This window comes from Populus alba, chromosome 13 (assembly GCF_005239225.2).
Source record: "Populus alba chromosome 13, ASM523922v2, whole genome shotgun sequence".
Lineage (NCBI taxonomy): Eukaryota > Viridiplantae > Streptophyta > Magnoliopsida > Malpighiales > Salicaceae > Populus > Populus alba.
Genome location: NC_133296.1, coordinates 11,107,272 through 11,129,073, shown reverse-complemented (window position 1 = coordinate 11,129,073; position 21,802 = coordinate 11,107,272). Strand labels below are relative to the sequence as shown.

The 21,802-nt window shown below is 33.1% G+C and overlaps 1 protein-coding gene across 9 annotated transcripts; it reads left to right on the top strand.

The window, feature by feature from the left end:
• Positions 1–1,887: 1,887 nt before the first annotated feature.
• On the top strand, positions 1,888–15,737 carry LOC118059374 (phospholipase SGR2). 9 transcript variants are annotated; one of them, XM_035072221.2, is made up of 21 exons: positions 1,889–2,247; positions 2,685–2,785; positions 3,293–3,487; positions 4,016–4,171; positions 4,427–4,498; positions 4,599–4,751; positions 5,358–5,408; positions 5,845–6,015; positions 7,925–8,074; positions 10,015–10,110; positions 10,205–10,717; positions 10,798–10,861; positions 10,951–11,072; positions 11,273–11,345; positions 11,468–11,570; positions 11,935–12,028; positions 12,136–12,198; positions 12,973–13,021; positions 13,235–13,332; positions 14,472–14,518; positions 15,024–15,165. In XM_035072221.2, exons 1-21 carry the CDS (start codon positions 2,046–2,048, stop codon positions 15,025–15,027), a joined length of 2,577 nt encoding a protein of 858 aa, XP_034928112.1. In that variant the 5' UTR covers positions 1,889–2,045; the 3' UTR covers positions 15,028–15,165. The 9 variants fall into 9 exon arrangements, 7 of the variants coding, with proteins under 7 accessions (XP_034928113.1, XP_034928115.1, XP_034928112.1 ...); XM_035072218.2 differs by having other exon boundaries at positions 1,890–2,247; positions 10,045–10,110; positions 15,072–15,737; XM_035072216.2 differs by having other exon boundaries at positions 1,890–2,247; positions 15,072–15,737.
• Positions 15,738–21,802: the final 6,065 nt, after the last annotated feature.

The window sequence follows — 21,802 nt, the reverse complement described above, 5'->3', positions numbered from 1 at the left end:
AGGTAGGCCAACTCAGGTTATCCCGCCAACTTGCATCTCAGGTCTTAAGGTTGGGATAACCCGATGGAAAAGAAATCAAAGAAAACCACAAAGCCATTTTATTTTAAATTTTATGTTCAATGATAAAATCATAAAAAAAATAAGCCAAATAAAAGGATGATAACCCCCGTTAACTTTTTAAACATGTGACTTAAATCATTAGAATGAAAGCACCATATATGAAAAAATCGCAAAGCCCAATCCCTGCCAAATTAAATGTTAAAGGATGAAATCAGGAAAAAAATCAATTGCATAAAAGGATCTAAAATTAAAAATTACAATTAAAAGAATAAGGATGAAAATTGATATAAAAAATAAATTAAAAGGCAATTACAAATTTTTGATTGGAGGGTTAAATTGAAAAGAAAAATAACTAACAAAAAAGATTAAAAAAAATCAAAAGAATAAGGACCAAATTGAAAAAAATAGTATACCATAAATTTGGATTGAATAATAAAATTAAAAATCAATAAAATGTTTACAAAAAAACCAAGGAAAAAAAATTAGAAATCAAAAGAAAAAAGACCAAATATGACATATCGAAATTAAAGGATGACATTAAAAACAAATAAACATTTTATAAAAAAGACCAAGAATAAAAATTAAAAATTAAAAGAATAAGAATTGAAGTTGACATATCAAAAACAAAAAGGACAAACCTATAAATTTTGAGGGAAGAGAAAGAAAAGAAGAAAAACAAAAAAGAAAGGACCACTAGCGATAAACCGCTCCATTATTGCCATCATGCGCCAGACCATCAGGAAAAGAACTCGTTGATGCTTCCAACAACATTGTAGAAGAGCATTATCTTCCACCATAGATGCCACACATTGTTCAACGTGCACGAGCATATTCTATGCGTTGACATGTGATCAACATGTGTCATCAACTTTTCCCATTTAATTAATAATTTATATGTATAAAGAGATCAACTTTCCCCCCATGAAACTGTTAATAATAATAAAAAACTAAAGTGAAAAGACCAAAAAGCCCTTGGATGCATGAATTATGTTTTTTTTATTCTAAAAGTAAACTTGCTATTTGATCATATTTTTTTTAAAAATAAAAAATAAGAGTATTTTTTTAGCTAATTTTAAAATTTCTAACTTGAACGGTAATTATATCACTCTATTGTGCTAAAAAAATTAAAAAACATTTATATCTCCAATCATTTTTTTAATAACTAAAGAGACATGTAGAAAGATCAAAATACTCACAACACCATCACAATCAATTTTTTTTTAGAAAGGGTAAAATCATAAATAATTAATAGTAAATAATAAGTTGTGTGTAAAGTGAAATCACCTAAGGTTAGTTTTTGAAATAAAAAAAATAATGCCTTGAAAATGTGTTTTTGAGAGTGTGGTTGTGGTTGTTTTTTAAAGTGTTTTTTTATTTAAAAAAGTATGCTAATAATATATTTTTTTATTTTTTAAAAATTATTTTTAAGATCAGCACATCAAAATAATTTGAAAACATCTAAAAAATATTAATTCAAAAAAAAAAAAAAATTCAAATTTTTTCAAAAATACTTTAGAAACGCAGAGTCAAACAAACCCTAACTCTTTTTCTTTGTATTATAATTTTTGTCTCGGGTTCAAACATGAGGTTGATTATGTAATGACTTGAAAATTTATATAATTATTAATTTTATAACTTGTAAAATTAGTTAAGATATAAACAAGCTTGGCTCAGATATTCATATTAATAAAAAACTAATTTTTTTTAAAATATATATTTTTAATAAAAATATGTTAATATATAATATTTTTTTTAAAATAACATATTAAAATAATTTAAAAATATTTGAAAAATTAATTCGTAGCTTAAAAATACCCTTCTCTGTGTGTGTGTGTGTAAAAATTTGCAATTGGAATCTTGAGACCAAGTTTGAAGGAAACCCATTTGATATTTCGCCAAAAAAAAAAAAGCAATATTGAGGCAAAGTTCCCATTTTTTAGTTTTCAAGAAAAGAAGAAACCCCATTTTGATAATTTAGTTTTTAGATGGCGGGTTCCAAGGCAAATCCGGCGGTTTCAGAGGAAATACTGCCTGATTTGCTAAAGAATACGCCGTCAAATATTGCAAGATTGGAGGATGTGATTGAGAATTGTAAAGGTCGTCAAAAGTATCTTGCACAGACTAGAAGTCCATCTGATGGTGGTGATGTTAGGTGGTATTTCTGTAAGGTGCCTTTGGCAGAGAATGGTGAGTTTTAGGCTTTTAACTTTTTTTTAGTCAGTTTATACACGTTTTGTTGTTTGCTAGTACTTGCTTTGTTTGATGTTAATTAATTTGCCTTGGTTTATGATAACAGCAGAAAAGGGTAATAATACTTTCTAGAATTGGAAAATTTCCATTTTCAGTGCATTTTAACTTTTAAGATTCTACTTATTATGTAGAAAAAAGTACTTGTGATTATGGTTTGCTTGTTTTTTTTTTTTTTTGTTTTTTAATTTCCTTGCTTTGCTTGGTTCCAAAATGCTTCGTTGGCCTAAACACATGGAATTTGATGCATGACTTAATGTTCCTTCATCCCTATTAGTTTGTGCTAATTTATGAGAAGAAAGAACTAACTTGCTAATTTATGAAGGGAAAGGAAAAAGAAAAAAAAGCCCTCATTTTTCTTTTTGGTGTTTCTGCAGAGTTAGCTGCCTCAGTCCCGCTCACTGAGATAGTGGGAAAGAGCGACTATTTTCGTTTTGGTATGAGGGATTCTCTTGCAATAGAAGCATCTTTCTTGCAGGTCATTTTAAATGCTTATTTGTTGGTTTGATGTTCAAGCACCCCCATTTTATGTGTATCTGGGACTGCAAGATTCTTTGTATCTGAGAACTTTTTATTGTAAACAAAACAAGCTTCTATTTGCTCATTCATGATGTTGTGGATATTCAGATCAAACATGAAAATGTAATGTTGACGTTTTTAGAGTTTGTTTGGTAGTGCAGTGAAGTGTGGTTGAAACTGTGTTTTTTGCCCCAACCATAGTTTTGAAAGTGTTTAGTTAATCAACACAATCCATAGTTTTGCATGGATCCTACTGAAAACTTTCTTTTGAAACCTTGATTACAAAAAAGCTATAATTTGTAGTTTTTCTTAAACCTACCTTTTCAAACCGTAAAAAGCTACCACAATGCCAAACACACACTCAATGACATAATTATGGTATGTATACAAGGCAATGGAGCCTGTTTCATGGCTGATGGTGCAATCATTTTTTTTTTTTTTCCAATTTTGATTTTGTGATCCACAGAGAGAAGAAGAGTTGCTCACTAGTTGGTGGAAAGAGTATGCAGAATGCAGTGAAGGCCCATTGGGTCAGCCTACCACCAGTAAGAAGTTCAATGCACTAGAAAATGCTGATTCTCCAGAGGGTGGACGAGCAGCTCAACTACATGAAGTGGAAGAGGAGAGAGTGGGTGTGCCTGTCAAGGGAGGACTGTATGAGGTATGCAAGGCCATATGTTTTTCACTGAAGTTTTAAGTAAGCAATTTCCAGCATTAGTGCATTGTGTGTGGTGAGAAAACTATCATTAGAATTCCATTGCAGCATTCTGCTCTGGCTGTTTGCTTTTTGTTAACTTGTTTCAGAACTCAGGTTTGAGTTCCTGCTGTATCAATTTTTCAGAACATCTCTGTGGTTCCATCAGTTTTTGTGTCTTGTACATCTTATTCATTTGTTAAAAAAATGGGATCATATTTGAATTTCTTCCCAGATCAGTTTGGAAAAGAGTATCAATAATTGACAGAAAATTTTAGCAAACATGTTGCTTTCAAGAAGGATAAGGAAGGACAGTTTGGTTATGGAGCTGCCTGTTTTCCATCTTTGTTGAGACTTGTATTGTTAACATGCATTTGAGTATGTAAACATGATTTTTTTGTTGCACATTATTCTTACACTTTTTTTTGTGTGAAATTTCATCCACAAAAATTCCCTGTTGACACTATCAAAAACTGGCATGGTGTCATTATGCAGGTAGATCTGGTGAAGAGACATTGTTTTCCTGTTTATTGGAATGGAGAAAATTGGCGTGTTTTGAGAGGTCATTGGTTTGCTCGTAAAGGAGGTTTGGATTGGCTCCCTCTTCGAGAGGACGTAGCTGAACAGTTAGAGATTGCATACCGGAGCCAGGTTTGCACTATCACTAACATCTATTCCTTTGATCCACAGTATTTCAAATAATGGATGGCTATTCCTTGTCAGAAATTGTTGGTTATGTCCAGTAAATTTGCATGAGAGTTTGAAGAAAAGTACTTGGGTAGAATCTTGCTGGAGTTGCATTATCTACTTTGGAAATGAATAGTTTAGGCTTCTAGTGTTCTTTATGCATTTTACTTCTTGCTATTATGAAGGTCGTTCTCTCTTCAACTTTGGACTTGTCTTTAGGTTTGGCACCGAAGGATGTTTCAACCATCCGGCCTTTTTGCAGCCCGTGTTGATCTGCAAGGCTCTACACTGGTATTTGTATCGTTTTCCGAGAAAGGATATTTACTTTTTTATTTCTTGCTATCTAGTGCAGCATATGATGCATAACAAACATGGTTGATTGTGAATGTAGGGACTTCATGCCCTTTTTACAGGAGAAGATGATACTTGGGAGGCTTGGCTCAACATTGATGCTTCTAGTTTTTCTAATATTGTTAGCTTGAGTGGGAATGAAATCAAGTTAAGGCGTGGTTACTCTGCATCTCACTCAGCAAAACCAACCCAGGTTTATTTCTATACTTTGTTCTGATACTAGTTTGGTATTTGTATAGTTCTTCTGGTTTCTGAAATTTTTTTATGTGAAAAATATATAAAAAATTTAGAAACAAGAAGGAACATGCATTACTCAATTCTACAATTTAACCATCCTTTTGTGATCACCAACAAATAACCACAGTTACACCAATGACACTGCCAACATTACTTCTCCTGCTGCCAGTGCTAATCATCAATCACCTTCAGTAGATCATATTCATTATTCTTGTGCTTTTCTTGTCTTATAAAAGAGGCTAATTATCCAGCTTACTTTACTATGACATGATGCCCAATATGTTAATAGTTTATAATTGGTATGATAAATGACTGCATTTCTTGTGGCTGATGGAAGTTTACAACTAATTGTCTCTCCTGTTAACAGTTATCAATTATTCATTATTCTTGTGCTTTTCTTGTCTTATAAACCGGGTTATTTATCCAGCTTACTTTACTATGACATGATGCCTGATATGCTTATAGTTTTTAATTGGTATGATAAAGGACTGCATTTCTTGTGGCTGATGGAAGTGAACAACTAATCGTCTCTCCTGTTAACGGTTATTTTCTTATACTTCAGGACGAACTACGACAGCGGAAGGAGGAGGAAATGGATGATTACTGCTCACAGGTATTCACTATTTCGTTCTGCAAGTTGTATGGGACTGTTTGTCTGTATATCACAAATACATGATGCGCATATGATCTTTCCTTGCTAATGTTCAGTTTCTCGATGTGTTTATCAATTATGCATCTTAATCAAAAAATTACAAACAATATGATTAGGAGAATGGCTACATATGACTTGCTTGAATTCCTTTTTTGTTTTTATATTTCCTATCTTGTGGAAAGTGGAAAAAAAATGTGGTGGCAAAATGTGTTAGATTTACCTAGTTAAAGTATGCATTTTGTTCAGATTTTCCTTTCTCTCCATAATTTGCTGTAAAATAAGTACTTCTCATGATTTTGCATCCTGCATTTGACTCTCTCATTTAACATCTTTCTGCAATAAGTTTGAAATAAACTTGTTGATAGCATAGGGTTTTAATCTTGTATTCTTGGTCTAGGTCCCTGTTCAGCATGTTGTTTTTATGGTTCATGGTATTGGCCAAAGATTGGAGAAGTCCAATCTTGTTGATGATGTTGGAAACTTCCGCCATATCACCGCTAGTCTTTCTGAACGACATCTTACTTCACACCAACGAGGTGCTCAACGAGTTCTTTTCATTCCATGCCAGGTAAATTAAATAATACTGTCATCGCAAATTCAGTCTGTCTTAGAAGGTCCAAACTTTTGGGACAATGTTACTTGTATGTTTGTGTCCATGTTGAATATTGTTGATCTCAAGAATTATTTTCAAGGAGGCATCTATTAGTATGTTTATATCCAAGTTAAACATGGTCAATTTCCAACAAATTATACCTCAAAGATTCTAATTTGTGATGTTTATACATTTGGCATTCACCATGCATAAGATCATTTTGTAAATCTATTTTATCTTGCACATTGGCTTTTCAAAGTGGACAGCTAAAATGAACTTCTCAAAAGAGAAAAATTAAATTTTCCTTCTGGGATGACATACTTTTGTGTTTAGCCTTTGATTAACTATTTATCTATTTGTATTGTTTGACTCCCCTGTGAAGATGTGATGAATGGAGACTTTGTCTCATTTTATTTTCTTAATAAATTTATCATATTGATTTAATATGAATGGAAAGATGTTGGGCAAGGCTGTCTATTGTATTGGCCTTTTCCATCTCCCCCCTCCTTGAAGAAAATGAAGTGAATACGATGATAACATTTGAACATTCAGGTTTACTTTAGCTGAATGGTGTATGGTTGCTTCTCTATTTCATAGAGTGTGTTTGGTATTGCGGTAGCTGTTGTGGTTGTGGTTTGAAAAAAGTTGTTTTATAAAAAAGTACTTTTAGTTGAGGTTGGTTTGAAAAAATAGGTGTTTGGTTAAAACTGTGGTTAAAATTGAGGTCGAAAAAAAAGTAATTTAATGTGTTTGGTTAAGAATGCTTTTGAAATTGAGATTATAAAATAATTTTAAAAAATATATATTAATATTGATGGTTTTAAATTTAAATATTGTAAAATTAATTATTCCTATTACATAATAAAAAAAATAATACTTTATATAAAATATTTTTTACTATTTCATTAAACTATTTATAATTCCATTACGTACAAAATTCATCCGATAAGAACTACAGCTTTCATAATTTTTTGAGCGTGTAATAAAATTAGATAAAATATTATCAGATATAAAATTAATATTATTGTGCGAGTAAAATTTAATTCACTCTATGCTATTTTTTTCAAGAAAAAAATATTGTTCACATCGCGAATGAATTTAATTCTCTAAACTAGTTTTTTTTTTTTTTTTTAAAAAATTAATACAATTAACACACAAAAAAAAAAAAAAAAGGGAACAGTGCAAGTGAATTGCACTGTTCACGTGAACAGTGCAATTCACTCATGAACAGTGCAGTGAATTGCACTGTTCTTTCGTTTTTACATGCTACAGTGCGCAAAGCAGGTTTTTTATGCTTTTCATTTTCAGCGTTTTAAACGCAAAAAACACGTGGGTCGCATGCACAGTAAATCAAGTTTTTTTGTTACCAAACGGCTGCTGACTGCGTTTTAAATAAAACGCAGCCGCAGCCACGTAGACAAACATACTCATAAACTAGGCCTGCTTCTGAAAAGTGTTAGTCATGGAATTGCATTGAATTATTAGCAAAAAATTATTAATTCTTTTGGGGTCTTTTTAGGGTCAGAAGCTTGCAATTATTTACCAAAAATTTCTTAATTTGAGTACGATAAAAAGTATCAATATTTATTTATTTATTTATTTATAGTTCACTAAAACCAAAGCATGTTTGGGTTTTGGTTTTGGTTGCACTCAAACTATATGGCAGAAGTAAGGGAGACTTGGGGGAGTGCTTGTATAGGGTTTATGGTTTTATGGATGGATGGTTGCATTCTACTTTCTGTAGAAACCATAGGGCATGCTAGAAATGGACTTTATGTGCTGTACAATTTGATTTCACATAAGTTGGTTGCAAACTTCTTTAAAAATTCTATTGCATGTCTTCCTGTCTGCTTCTCATATTACACACTCCTTTTTGCTTTTGTAGTGGAGAAAGGGCTTGAAGCTTAGTAGTGAAGCTGCAGTTGAAAAGATTACTTTAGATGGTGTACGTGGTTTGCGTGTTATGCTGGGCGCAACAGTTCATGATGTATTGTACTACATGAGCCCCATCTATTGTCAAGACGTTATTAATTCGGTACTGCATATTTGATCCTTCAATTTTTTCTTCCTTTTAATTGCTAATTACCCTGCAATGAAGGCTTATTATAAAGAATCATCCTTGGGTTCTGTTGTGAGATGGAGATGCCATCTTCACATATGTCTACCAGAATGGATATTCAACTTCTATTATTTACTTGTCCATATTGGATGCTCTCCTTCCAACAAAAAAGAGAAAAATAAAAGGAATAAATGAAAGCACACAAAAGCTCTTCATGTCGACACAACTTTTTTCTGATTATTAGTGAAGTAATTTTATGCTTGCGATGAATGGATGAATTTGGGAAAGAGCTGTCCTAAGAGAATCTTGACTTACCTATCTACTTCGAAAGCACTTTAATCTTTCATGGGTCTCTAATGTTATGATCTCAATTTTCATGCTCTTGGACTTTCAACTGAAGTTGTAATAACAATGGGGTAAAATAATTTTTTCCCTGAAACATGAAACAAAAGAAGTTGCAACATTTTCAAGACAACCATGAAGAATGCTAGCTTACATTATGTTGCGTTATCTATTCTATATTAAATTGAAGAACTAAATTTTATCTCTAATGTCAAGTATTGAATAATTCAGGCATAAAATTACACATCATGAACAATTACCCTAAGTAGTTAATCTTCAAATTAGAATTAAGGGTAACTTAAATAGTTATAAATATAGTCTTTTTTTTCCCCCTGTATGTGAGTGGTTCTACACAAGGAAACATGAGATATACATCTCTAATGAAATAGATGAAAAAAAAAAAAAAAAAAAGGAATGGAAGGAAGAAGTTAGGAAAATGCTTTTTTCCAGAAGAAATGGTGTGCACAGGATGGTTCATATTAAAAAATACCAGACATTAACAATTAGGAAAATGATATCAAAATTAGGCAAATTAATAAAGTGAAAGAAGTTAGCTTTGAGTCATACTTGAGTTGGAAGCTGTGTTGAGACAGGGTCTAGGAAGTGGTAGTGGTTAGAGCTGATGGCATTTCTTTCCTTCTGATAGTAAAAGATAGCTTCCTTTCCCTTTGCATACCTGCTGAAGAGACGCCTTTATAGACACCTATAGCAAAGCACCCTACGAGTACAATGTTTATCCCATATAAAAAGGAAAAGAAGCTGCTTATCTTGAAATATTTTTGACTTCGTTCAAACCAGATGCACAAAATAGTAGGAATATTGCATGTCACCTCAACACACTACCTAAATAATTACCAAACCCCTCAAATCTGATTGAGAGTAAATCTTCCAAGTTTTTAGCATGGATGGAATTGCAACAGCAATAATGGTTTGTGTGTGAGATGGTGTCTACAGTACTGACAGGACATGGAAGTAACACATTATACTTGTCTGCTTTATGCAATGGTATAGAACGTGTAACTTCTGGTAATGCCACTAGTAGCATCCATAAGTTACCAATCTACTGAGGCTGCAAAAAGTGAAATGGAATGGTTAATGAGATAGTTTGAGCTCGTGAATAAATTTGTTGCACCTCTCCATTAACATCAAAATTACTACCAGAGAAGATTGTGGGTGATGACAACATGAGTTGAATTGAGAATGTTAGGATCGGTGATTTCCTATGATTCATAAGATAATTCCCTATTAGAGAAGCATGGCAAATAGAAGAAAATGGCAACTGAGGATAAATTAAACTAACTTTTGCAGGTACCCTAAATATTGTTGAAGCCATGTCTTAGCTTTTTAGCAGTAGCTAATTTTAATTCCTGATTGATGCTAGTTCTTCATGAAAATAGCAAGGTTCTTTCGGCAAATGTATATTATTGAGTACTGTTATTTTATATTTCTTTTAGTATTTTATTCCTTTCATCTCTTCAACCAATTTGTTTGGAAAAAAATATTTTTTATTTATTTCACGGAGGCCGAAGTTGAAAGTTTAAAGCAATTCGGTTTCCGTTACAAATATGTTTCAGGTTGAATTGATTGGTATCACTTTGCTCCAGGTATCAAACCAATTAAACCGCCTGTACTTGAAGTTTCTTAAGCGGAATCCTGGTTATGATGGAAAGGTATAAGCTCTTTGAGCAAATGCTCTGTTTCTTCATCAAGCTATACTCTTGATTTCCACTGAACAGTCTCAATAGCACACTAATATTTATCCAGGTTTCGATATATGGTCATTCATTGGGAAGTGTCCTCTCATATGACATCCTGTGCCATCAAGAGAATCTATCTTCTCCATTCCCAATGGATTGGATGTATAACGAACATCCTAGGAGTGAAGAATCTTCCCTTGATACGAAGCATGACTTGTTGACCAATCTGGAGGGTAACAATTCCAACGTAGTCAGTGAAGCCAAGGACATAGTGGATCCTGTTGATGAAGAAATGATGACTGCACGATCAACTTTATTACAAGAGAAGGGGCTTGCTGATGACTTTTCCACAATCTTGAGTCCTCATGTGTCGGATTTGGATGAAACTGCGTCAGGTTCAAATTTTAAGCAAATGGGTGGAAAAGAAAGTCTCCATGAATTTGTTCATGACTCCAGTAAAGAATGTGAAGGTACAGAAATGAAGTTAGATAACCCAATGAGTGGTGTGGACAATATGGAAGTGGAAGGCAGTGAAGACACTGGCAATAAGGAAAAAGAAATTAATATGCTGATGGAAGAGGTCTGCATTTTAGATAATTCATATTCTTTAGAATATATCCAGTTTGGGTTTTCAATATGACTTTATATTCTGTATTGCAGATTGATTTCTTGAAAGCTAAAATAGCAGAATTGGAATCCAAGTGTGGTGGTGAAAATGCAAATGGTAGGGTGCATCAAATCACATAATTTATTTGCATCTTAGGTGAAGGCACTCTCATGTTTTGGCATCTCTGGATTTTTTGTGTCGAACAGAAAAGGGAAAGGCTACTGAAAACATGCCAAAGCAAACCATATCTGAGACGTTGGCACTTGGACAAGATGAAGCACCAAAGAGTTATACCCCTTATATAAAGTACACAAAACTTGAATTTAAGGTACTCAAATTCTTTTTCCTTCTAGTTGTAATTTCCTTTTATCTTTATGTTGTGGTGGTATTCTAGTTTTTGCCATGTGATAGAATTTCAAATTCAGATGGTAGAAGGGAGAATTGTTAGAAATTTCTCATTTTAGCTGAGACTGCACAAAATATCTGATAGATCATGCCATTAATTTTATTTGAATGCTCTTATATCAGGTTGACACATTCTTTGCTGTTGGATCTCCTCTTGGAGTCTTTCTTTCTCTTCGCAACATTCGGATTGGAATCGGTAATGCTTGAAATAGCATGACTCATTTTCAACATTGACTTTGAATTTTCATTGAATACTTGAAGTAGCATGTCTCATTTTCAAAATCTTGTTTTAATATTTGTTTTTCTTCAATTTTCCAGGTAAAGGGCAAAAATATTGGGCAGAGGAAAATATCACTGAAGAGATGCCAGCATGCAGTCAAATGTTCAATATTTTTCACCCATTTGATCCTGTAGCATATAGGTTTGCCTTTCCCATCAATTTTCATTTCTAAGACATTTATATTTTGTTTTTTCACATGTGAAATAGTAGTTATCATATTGAAATGGAACAGGTGCAGAAAGATCTTGGGATGAACTTTTGATTTGTTTGTATTTGTTTTGAACTGGGAGAAGTGTCAGACAGCTCCTCCTCCTCTTCCCTTGCCACGCACAAAAAACCAGCTTCTCTATGCCTACACTATTTACACTTCTTATACTTTTTTGTGCACTTTAGCCTTGTGTGCTCATGTCCCCCTTTTTTCTTGGTGTTTGTTTTCCTATTTCATTGTGGTGGTATCTGCTTAATTTGGTACAAATTGTAAAAGCCTTTTCAAATTCTTATACAGAATAGAACCTCTAGTCTGTAAAGAATTTATCAGCAAGCGTCCAGTTATTATTCCTTACCACAAAGGTGGAAGAAGGTTGCACATTGGGTTTCAGGTAAGGTTCTTAAGAAAAATATTTTTTGGATAAAAGGGGACTTCCACCATCCTAGGTTTTTATCTGTTCATTTATTCTTCCTGATATGTTCATACTCTGTTACACAGGAGCTTACTGAAGATTTAGCAGGTCGTTCTCAAGCAATAATGAATCATCTAAACTTTGTAAAGGTAATAAGCTCTAAGATTTCCCAAGGTTATCTCCTTCTTTTGTTCGCATGAAGTAAGCTAGTGTTGTGCGCATACCACACACTTCTTTCAATAATTTATTACTTAACTGGGTAAAAAGTTAAAAAGGATTGTTAAATGATTCTGGCATTAAGGATTCTCAAGTTGCATATCTCTTGGTTTGAAAGATTTTACCTTTGAATCTGTAAAATATAAAATTCCCACTCTAAACTTCGCCCTAAGTTTAATTATCTCATATTGAATGAGTTTGGATCAATAAAATGTAAGATGAAGAAATAAATATTCTAAACTGATTTATTCTGAGCCTTCGCAGGCACTCCCTTTCTCCCAAGCTAGGACTGAATCCAAGCCCTAATTCTCCTTGCTTTGCAGAGTATCTACTACATGCCCTTTGGTAATATCGCAAACAGATAGGTAGATGGACTCAATGAGACCTACATAAGCAACGACACTCATAAACTAGAACAGATGTGAACATTGATACTTAGAGAGAAGATTAGTGGATACATGAATAGACATGTGCATGCTCAATATTTAGCTTGCTATTTAGGACTACTTGTGCATTGAGGTGTAGCTTGATCTGTTAATTTTTCATTGTGGATTCACTATTCAGCTTGGGTTTGTGCTGGATGAGTCGGTCCATGTTTCACAAGAAATGTAGTTACCCATACCTTATATACATGTTTCACGCCTGCTTTCTCTTCATGTTTGAGGAAATGCTGTAGGCATAACTCTAAATATTAACTATTTAAACAGGGTAAGGTGCTTACAGTTTGCCAATCAAGGATTGCATATAGTGAAGAAGGTAGAGAAATTTTCTTTGTTTTCATCGTGTAACTTCTCTTACAATTTCTTTATACCATCTACTTCCCTTCTTCCCCCACATCAGCCCCCCCCCCCCCACAAAACAGGAAAGAAAGGATATCCCTTCTTCCTAAAAAAACTGTTTATAATCTCATTGAAAACTTCTTTATTTTTTGCTCATTGACCATTTGTTATTTTGTTATTTGTGTTTTAGAAGAAGAAAATTCCCATGAAAAAGAAGAGAGAACATATGGCTCCATAATGATGGAGAGGTTAACTGGAAGTGAGGGACGAATAGACCACATACTTCAAGTGCGTGGCAGTACATTTTCTTGCTTTTGTTTAAAGCTGCACTATTATTTCACTCCCTTGTTGAAAATGCTTTTCGCTTGTGTGAACATTTCTTTGACCAAAACTCTGTTGTACAATTGTCACATGTGAGTGCACACATGTGTATGCAGTTGAGCATGCCGTCTGCATCATTAATGCATATGCTTTCTAAAAAAAATGGGACACAACTTTTTATACCCTTCACCAGTCTCGTGTGACAAATAAATTGAAAAACGGAACAAAATTGTTCATGGGAATGTGGTTATCTACTTTTGACATTCAATGGTGTATAGATTCCCTTAATATGCACCATCTGGCTTCCAGTTATGCATATAACATGGAATGTTTCCTGTTATTCCATTATCGGTGAGAGCTTAGTGTCTTCTTTTTTTATTTTTAATTTTCTTTATCATTGAAGATATTTGTATACGTCCACCAATATAACAGGTTTAGAGATGCATTCTTCAACAATGAAGTTATTTGCATCTTATACTGGCATTCACTAATATAATAGGTTTAGAGATGCATTTGCTACTATCTATTAGTTATTAGCTAATTTTTCTATCATGATAAAGTGCTGTTTTCATACAATAGATGAAATCTACATAGCTCAAGCCCCAGATAATCTGAATTACTACAAGCAATAAAATGATATTTGCATTTTGGTGAAGTAGGGCTTTATGTTTTTGTTCATCGTTCCATGTGGTATTGGTGCTAGCACTAGTATAATTTGGTAGAACTGCTGTAATGCATTGGTACTAGTGATAGAATGAGAGGTGGTGTCATCTTCACAGTTCAACAACAGAAATTGATATGGGTAGCGTCTTTCCACATCATATAAGTAAGTAATTCCATGGGTGCCGATAGGGATATGGGGAAGAGGTTTGCGCTTCTGCCAGTTTCTGACATGACTACTTCAGAAATTGTCACAAAACAGATGTCCCAAAGATTTTCCTGTCAATTGGTAATTTGTTTGGGGTAGGGATACAATTTATTCCTAACTAAGAACAGTTTGTCCTGGTTGCTTTACTTGGTATGGGATTTTAGTTTTCCCATGTATCATAATTGTCAACCCATTTCTGATTCCCTCCCTAACCTTTGTTTGTGTGGTAACCATGCAGGATAAAACATTTAAGCATCCATATCTGCAAGCCATTGGAGCGCACACGTAAGTTCCTTGAACTTTGAGATCAAGATGTTTTATGAATCAAGATCAAGGATTTGTTTGGTTTCCATGGAGCAGAATCTACAAATAATTTTCTTATAAAATTGGTCATGCTTGTTGAACTTATTGGGGATATATTGACTAATAAATCTTTCTTTTAGAAACTTCGGACTGTTTACCTGGTTATGTTCACAGGAAGACCCAGACTTGTTAATTAAAATTGATGTTTCTGTAAGATGCTGTGCATGTATCATTGAAATGCGACATTTGTTGTCCATGTATCATTGAAGTGTTTTGCAGCCAAATCCCTGTTGAGAATATAATGCTTTTCTGGATAGGGATGCATTACTTGCATTAGCAGGTTGTTTTCCTCTCTCCAAAGAGGTTTCTTGAAGGATGTAGCATGACTCTTGCTTGTAGTTCCCATGTCATTTCATGTCTCAGTTTTATTTTTATTTTTTGCTTTTAATTCTTATGTATTGCTAGTCTGCTCTCCATTTTGTTGCAGGTAAGAAGATGCCAGTTCTGTTTTTAATTGATAAATCATGACGTGCAGGAACTATTGGAGGGATCATGACACTGCACTCTTCATTTTAAAACACTTGCATAGGGAGATACCTGAAGACCCCATCTCACCTACAGAATCCAGTGGAGGCACCTCAAAAGATAAGATTGGTTCCACAGGCTGGTATGATAACAGTGAGGCTGCTGAGGAGGAACTCCCTTTGACATTCTCTGACAGAATGATGGCTAGAAACTTCTCGAGGAAAGCAGAGAAATATATGAAAAGCCCTTGAGTACTGTCTGAAGTTCTTGTTGCGGTATGTCAGATGCAGATGCAGCTGCATGCAACAGGGCTTGGCCTTATTGTTTACCGCAAGTGTCTTTGCACTAACTGCATCATCAGACTTGGGGGGCGGAGCATGATTCTAATGCAGCTTCAAAGATTTTAGAATGAAGTTGATGTGGAATCGAAGGCCTTGCATGCAGATATTAATTATAGAGTAGTTGCTCGACCATATTTTGACACAGCAGATGTTTTGTTTTATGCTTATTATGTACATAAAAAAGGAATGCAGGCCCGTGAAAATGTATTCTGTAAAAACTGGAAAAATGTACAGTATGATAGAACTGTGTACTACTGGCTGTAACTACTGTAACATGTTTACATCAACTTTCTTTCTGACAGCTAAAGCAATGTCAATCAAGGTGTCTTGCATCATATACGAGTTCGTTTTATATAATTTGCTGCTGTCTGCTTACCTTAGAAAGGTGATTTCAAATTTGAGGGATGACCAAACCAAATTCTGTGCTGGGTTTAAATCTTTTGGTCCAAGTTTCCTGGTGGTTTTGAATACTTTAATTAATTTTAGTCTCATCGAGGCAAAACTATCCCGACTGCATTTACCGGCCTAGCTTCATCTTCAGGTGCAAAAGCGGAACTTTTTGGATGCGAAAACGGTCTTCACGATGTAGGATTTATTTATGCCAAGGAAAGCTGGAAATTTCTTAAAATGGTTAATTTTATAGGAGAATTCTTACTTGGTGATTGAAAGGACTGGAGGAGTAATTCAAAGGCAAAAGGTGGAATTTACCTTCTTAAGACTAGATATCTAGATCAATGGAACTACAATTAGGTATTTGCCTTTTTGCATATCCCATGTCCCTGCTTGTAGGTATTCCGTGACATTATTCCATAGGTCTGATGCGCGTGTCTGGTGACGACGTTGTTGGCAATGACAGAGTTTTATCTTATCTTTTGAGAGGTGTGATGTTGAAAAGGTTTTTGAATTTAATCATAATATTATAATTAATATTTAAAAGTTATTATCAATCTAAGTTACTAGAAATTTATGGTCAGTAAGAGTCTAGGTAAGTAACCAGGTTGTGTAAGAAGAAGATGCGTCACTCTTCAGTGTACACTCTACCTAAGATAAACTATATTGTTATTTGATTATTTTTCTAGGTCGGGTTTTTATTTATTGGTCTCTTCTATGGTTCAAGGTATATTTCTTTTCATGAGGGAGTTCTATTTTATCAAGTTAAATCCTAACCATTCTAAAGTATGACTTTAGCATCATATTTTTTACACCTTGTATCTTTAATACTTGATGGTGTATTCTATCGTGTAGTTTTACACCCCACAGATTATTAAAGTCTACATTTAAATCCTAAAAAATAATTATAAAAGGTTTTTTGATATTTTAGCTAAACACTAATGAATAATCATAAACTTGGTTACGATATTCATTTTGCATTTTAAAACATGAGAAAGATGCAATTTTTGTTTTTATGAAGATATGCATGGAAAAGTTTTAGGATTTGATCCGTATGCATGAAAACAAAACATATATTTTTTTTATTAAGGGGAAATTTAAAAATATTGATTTTTTTTTTTAAAGTTTCGGAGGAAACCAAGTATTTTAATACCGGATCTATATCTTACAGTGTAAGTATACAACCTAATATTAAGCAAAAATAGTACAAAAACATGTGGGAAAAGCATAAATTTTTTGAAAGGATTTTGGATTTTTTAAAAGAAATATATAATATAATATTAATTAAATATTATTAAATAAGTGGGCTGGTCGGACAGCTAACTGGGTCGAACCCATCCGGGTTAGGCCGAAATCAGCATAACAAAACTAACCCTTTTAGGGGGTGGGCCGAACTGGACCTGACCAACCATTTGGGCTGGGTTGGAATAGGTTCAACCCACCCCAAAGTTAATTATTTGCAGAACGTGAACAATAGTAGTTCACGTTCTACAGGCAGCCGAAATGATTTGCAGAAAATGAAGGTTGACAGAGGAACGACTCACTTGACGCAAAAGTCTCGATTGTGATTAGGAGGCTGAGCTGATGGTTTGGGCAGTGTCACTATAAGGAACGGTGATCGGAGTCGATCACGGGGGAAAGAAGAAGGATTTTGCAGAGGTGAGAAAGAGAAAGAAATAAAGGCTATTTCAAATGTGATGGAGTAAGCCCCCAGATCACTCCTTCCCTAAATCCCTGGGATTTTGAGTTTAACACCACCTCAATTATGATTTAAACTATCATGCTCCTTATAAGTCTTACCATGGCTAAATATATTAATTGGTCATAACTGGTACTAATTTTCCTTTTAGGTCGTGACTTATATATAGGGTTTTGTTACATTTGAAGTCTTTTACAATGATTAACTACAACTAGAACTTTTTATCTACTAATCATCTCATCAAACTTATTAATACCTCTACCATAACTTCCATTCTATCCTACCTTTCCTCCATACTTCTTGCTTCTTTTTTTTTCAACACTTTTTGAAGACATTGTTTATACTTGAAATAACGGTTAATAGGAAAGAAATGTTTTTCTCACACAAACCTCACATGTTTATCCTCACAATAAAATTCACTCCTCTTGTGTTTCACATAATTTATTAGGCTTTTCACTCTAATAATCTTGGTACTACCACTATATTATCAAACTTTGGTTCTTAAAAGTAACTTAGCAACTTATCAAACAATCAACCAAACTATGCAATGATTTATTTTATGTTTAAAGACTCAAGAATCAACAATTATTCAAACTTTTTCAAAACAAAACTTAAGGATAAACTTACGAGTACAAATGTAAATTTATGTGAATATAATGATGAAAATGAAGACATGAAATAAAAGTAAGAATTATTATTAAGATACAACAAAAACTATGAAATTCAAGAAAGTAAAGAAAACGATGCAGGAAATCAAGAATCTAAAGAAATTGATGCAAGATAATTCTATTCTATCTAAATTTGCAAGAATTCAATCAAGATCACTAAGAATTCTCAAGACAAGTTTTAGCTAAACCCTAGTTCATGCAAGATCCAAAATTTCCGAATTGCTTCTCTAAGAATTCTTTCAAGATTTGTGATTTTGATTTTTTTTAATAGGTTCTAAATTTCTCAAGTCAAAAAGATAAACATAATTTGTTATTTGTATTCAATTTTTTTCTGGGCAATTTCAAGACTTTTTTCCTATAAAAAAGCATTATTCTCTTCTTCCCTTTTCTTCTTCTTGTTTTTTTTTTTTTTTTAAAACCAAAACACCACAAAGATTAATCAAGAATTAATCTTTTTCTTTTTTATTAGCTGAAACCCTAAAGAGAAAGAAACCAAGAAAAACAAGAAAACAAACACTAAATATGAAAAAGATATAAAGAAAACCCTATAATTACCTGTAACAATGAAAATTAAAGAGATATAACTAGAAATTACTCGTGCTCTTATACCAAACTGATGTGGAATTGTCCTTTAGATTGCTAATTTAAGGTTTGAAGAAAGTTTTCAACTTGACAAAAAAAAAAAAAACAACGAAGTTGATCAATTCTTTAGAGAGTTTGCAAGTTCAATCAAGAACTTAGTAAAGGAATCATTCAACCACTCAAAGAGAAATAAATACACAATATGCAGCAACTTTTGATAAAAATTCATCAACCCTAAATCAATGTTAACAATTGATTTACATAGTAGAAAGCCAACCTTAATTTGACTTAATATATCCAAACTTGATAAATATACCTTAACATTAAAAACCTAAAATAACTAAAATAATAAAATAAAACCCAACCCAAATAAACATTAAATGTCACATACCCTATAATAAATTAAAAATAAATAAATAATAGTCCAACTAATTAGAACAAGCCAAAAGTTGAATTTCATAATTTGCTAGCAAAATTAAAGCCTAACTTAAAATGAATGGTTCTCCCTCGTCTTGATGAATTTAAAGGTCTACCATATGTCATTGCAAATGTGTAGATGTCTACTTTTCAATGCATCTAGAATCATATCAAAATTAATTCTAGAGCTCCAGTTATGGAAAAAAAAAAGTATAGAAATGTCAAAACTAGAAGATTTGAATATTCTTATTTCAATCTTTCTGTAATGTTTGGAAGCTCCCTTGTAAGCCATTTTTGAACATAAATCAAATTAATCAAGATTTGTTCTTTATTTTTTAATATCCTCTCAAAATTCATCTTAACCTAAGTATCTTAAAGAAGTCTATTAATTGTCTCATTGAACTTCTTTACTACAAGTCTTGTAATTGGACCCAACAGAACCTCTAAAGGATCTCTTGGTGTTGAAGCTAAAATCACATATAAAAAGAAAGGTTAATGTATGATAAATGACATGAATTGAAGAACAAAAAATATATCAAACCAATTCTTCAACATTATCTGGCATGATTGATGCATTAGGGATTTTGTAAAAAAAACTTAGTCTACAAGGATTGAACACCTTCTTGGTACGCTTTAAACATCTCTAATGATGATCATTGTCTTCATGTTCATTACTCTCAACATTTAAAGTTCCTTCAACATTGTCTTCCTTATCCTCGTACACACATATAATTGTGAGCGTCTTCTTAAAAATATGATGAGAGGTGCAGAAAAAAAAAGGTGTTCATTTACCAATTGTGAAAAAAAGGATTGTGCACTTCCTTCCTTTATTCATTCTCTTTGCAATAAGAATCACAAATGGTATCTTCTTTATGTAAGCATATGTTTGGGCATTATTATTTTTACCTAGATCAACATTAACTACTTGCTTGTCTCTTATATGGATAGGATAAATTATCTTTTTTCTTTATGAAGATAGTCATTCTTCTTTTTTTTTCTTTTCAGGATACTATAGTAATATTTGTAGGACTCTTGAGAATAACTTTCATGTCTTGAGGACAAACTTGGAATCACTTTGAAGTTCACCAGTTCATGTAGCATTTAGTCAATAAAAAAAGCCCAATACTTGTGAGCAAGGGAAGCTTGTATTGAGAATAAGTGTTGAGTATAGTAAAATTATGTCAAAGTTGAAACACATCTTTCTAAGTTGAAACCCTAGTTTTCCTTCCAAAATCATAGAGAATATGTTGGCAAAATTCAAATTGTCTGTTGAATCTACCAAGGGAATAAAACTTAATAATATAAGTATCACCATAATAGAAAATCAAATAGCTCGATCCAACATATATAAAGTTGTCACTCTTGAGGTCTAATAAGTTGTCATCATCACACAAAAAGTGCTGTATATTTTATATCCATTTTTCCTATGCAGTTCTGATGAAAAAGGACAAAGATAAGGAGAACGTTGATCCAATCCAACATGGGTTGGCTGATCTGTCGAACAGAGAGCCACACTTCACCAAATTTCACAAAGAGAATGGAGAACTTGGAAGGTTCGATAGTCACAAACTCAGATTGGAACATGTTCTGATTCTAATACTCAACCTCCAATTCAATGGATGCTAAAGCTGCCAATGTCTCCGGTGATCCGGCAAAAGTTTTCCTTGTTGTATCCCTTGATGCAGAAAAGAGTTTGGTGGTGGCTCGAACTTGTAGTATGGGGTTGATGCTTGCTAACCCATCAATAACTACTCAAATCAGACCTCGGGCACACTTTGTTCCTACTGTAGTTGTCTTTGCAGTCGATGGGCTTTCCATTTTATCTTCTGTCTACAGTACAAAATCTGTGGCTGAAAACTAAACTCAAGAGAAGAGAGTTGCCTTGTGAACAGCCGAAGCAAAGGCGGATGGTTTTACTATACTATTTCCCTACAGTGGCATTCTGTATTGAACTGCTGACAAACAAATCTCTGCATGTGATCCTTACAGACGTAAGGATCAATGTTACTTCACGAACCTGCAGAAGTGTATAGAGAGTTTAGTAAGATATAACCCGCCCTTTGCAATATGTTGTGGTAGTTTGACAGCTGGTAATGGTTGAACATTGTGGGAACTCATCTTTTGGTATTGTGGTAGCTTTTATAGTTATAGTATGAAAAAAAATTATTTTATAAAAAATATTTTTTAGTTGAGGTTGGTTCTGTAGTTGAAATTGAGGTTAAACAAAAAAGTAGTTTAACGTATTTGGTTAATAATGCTTTTCAAATTGAGGTTATAAACTCATTTCAAAAAATATATATTTATATTGATGGTTTTTAATTTAAATATTATAGATTTAACTACTATTATTACATTATGAAATAAATAATACTTTATATAAAATATTTTTTATTGTTTTATTAAACTATCTACAACTCCATCACGTATGAAATACATTCGATAAGGACTAAAATTGTGATTGCGATCAAATTCTGTAAATATTACATCATTAAGCGATCTCCGTCTAAATTATGTAGTGTCATTGAATAATATTAAACACTAATATTTTGAATAAAACAGAATTAAAAATAAAAAAAATATTTTTTTTATTTTATTGGGTCGGAGCCGGTTCAATGCATTTGGCTTTGAATCGGACCGGGTCCAG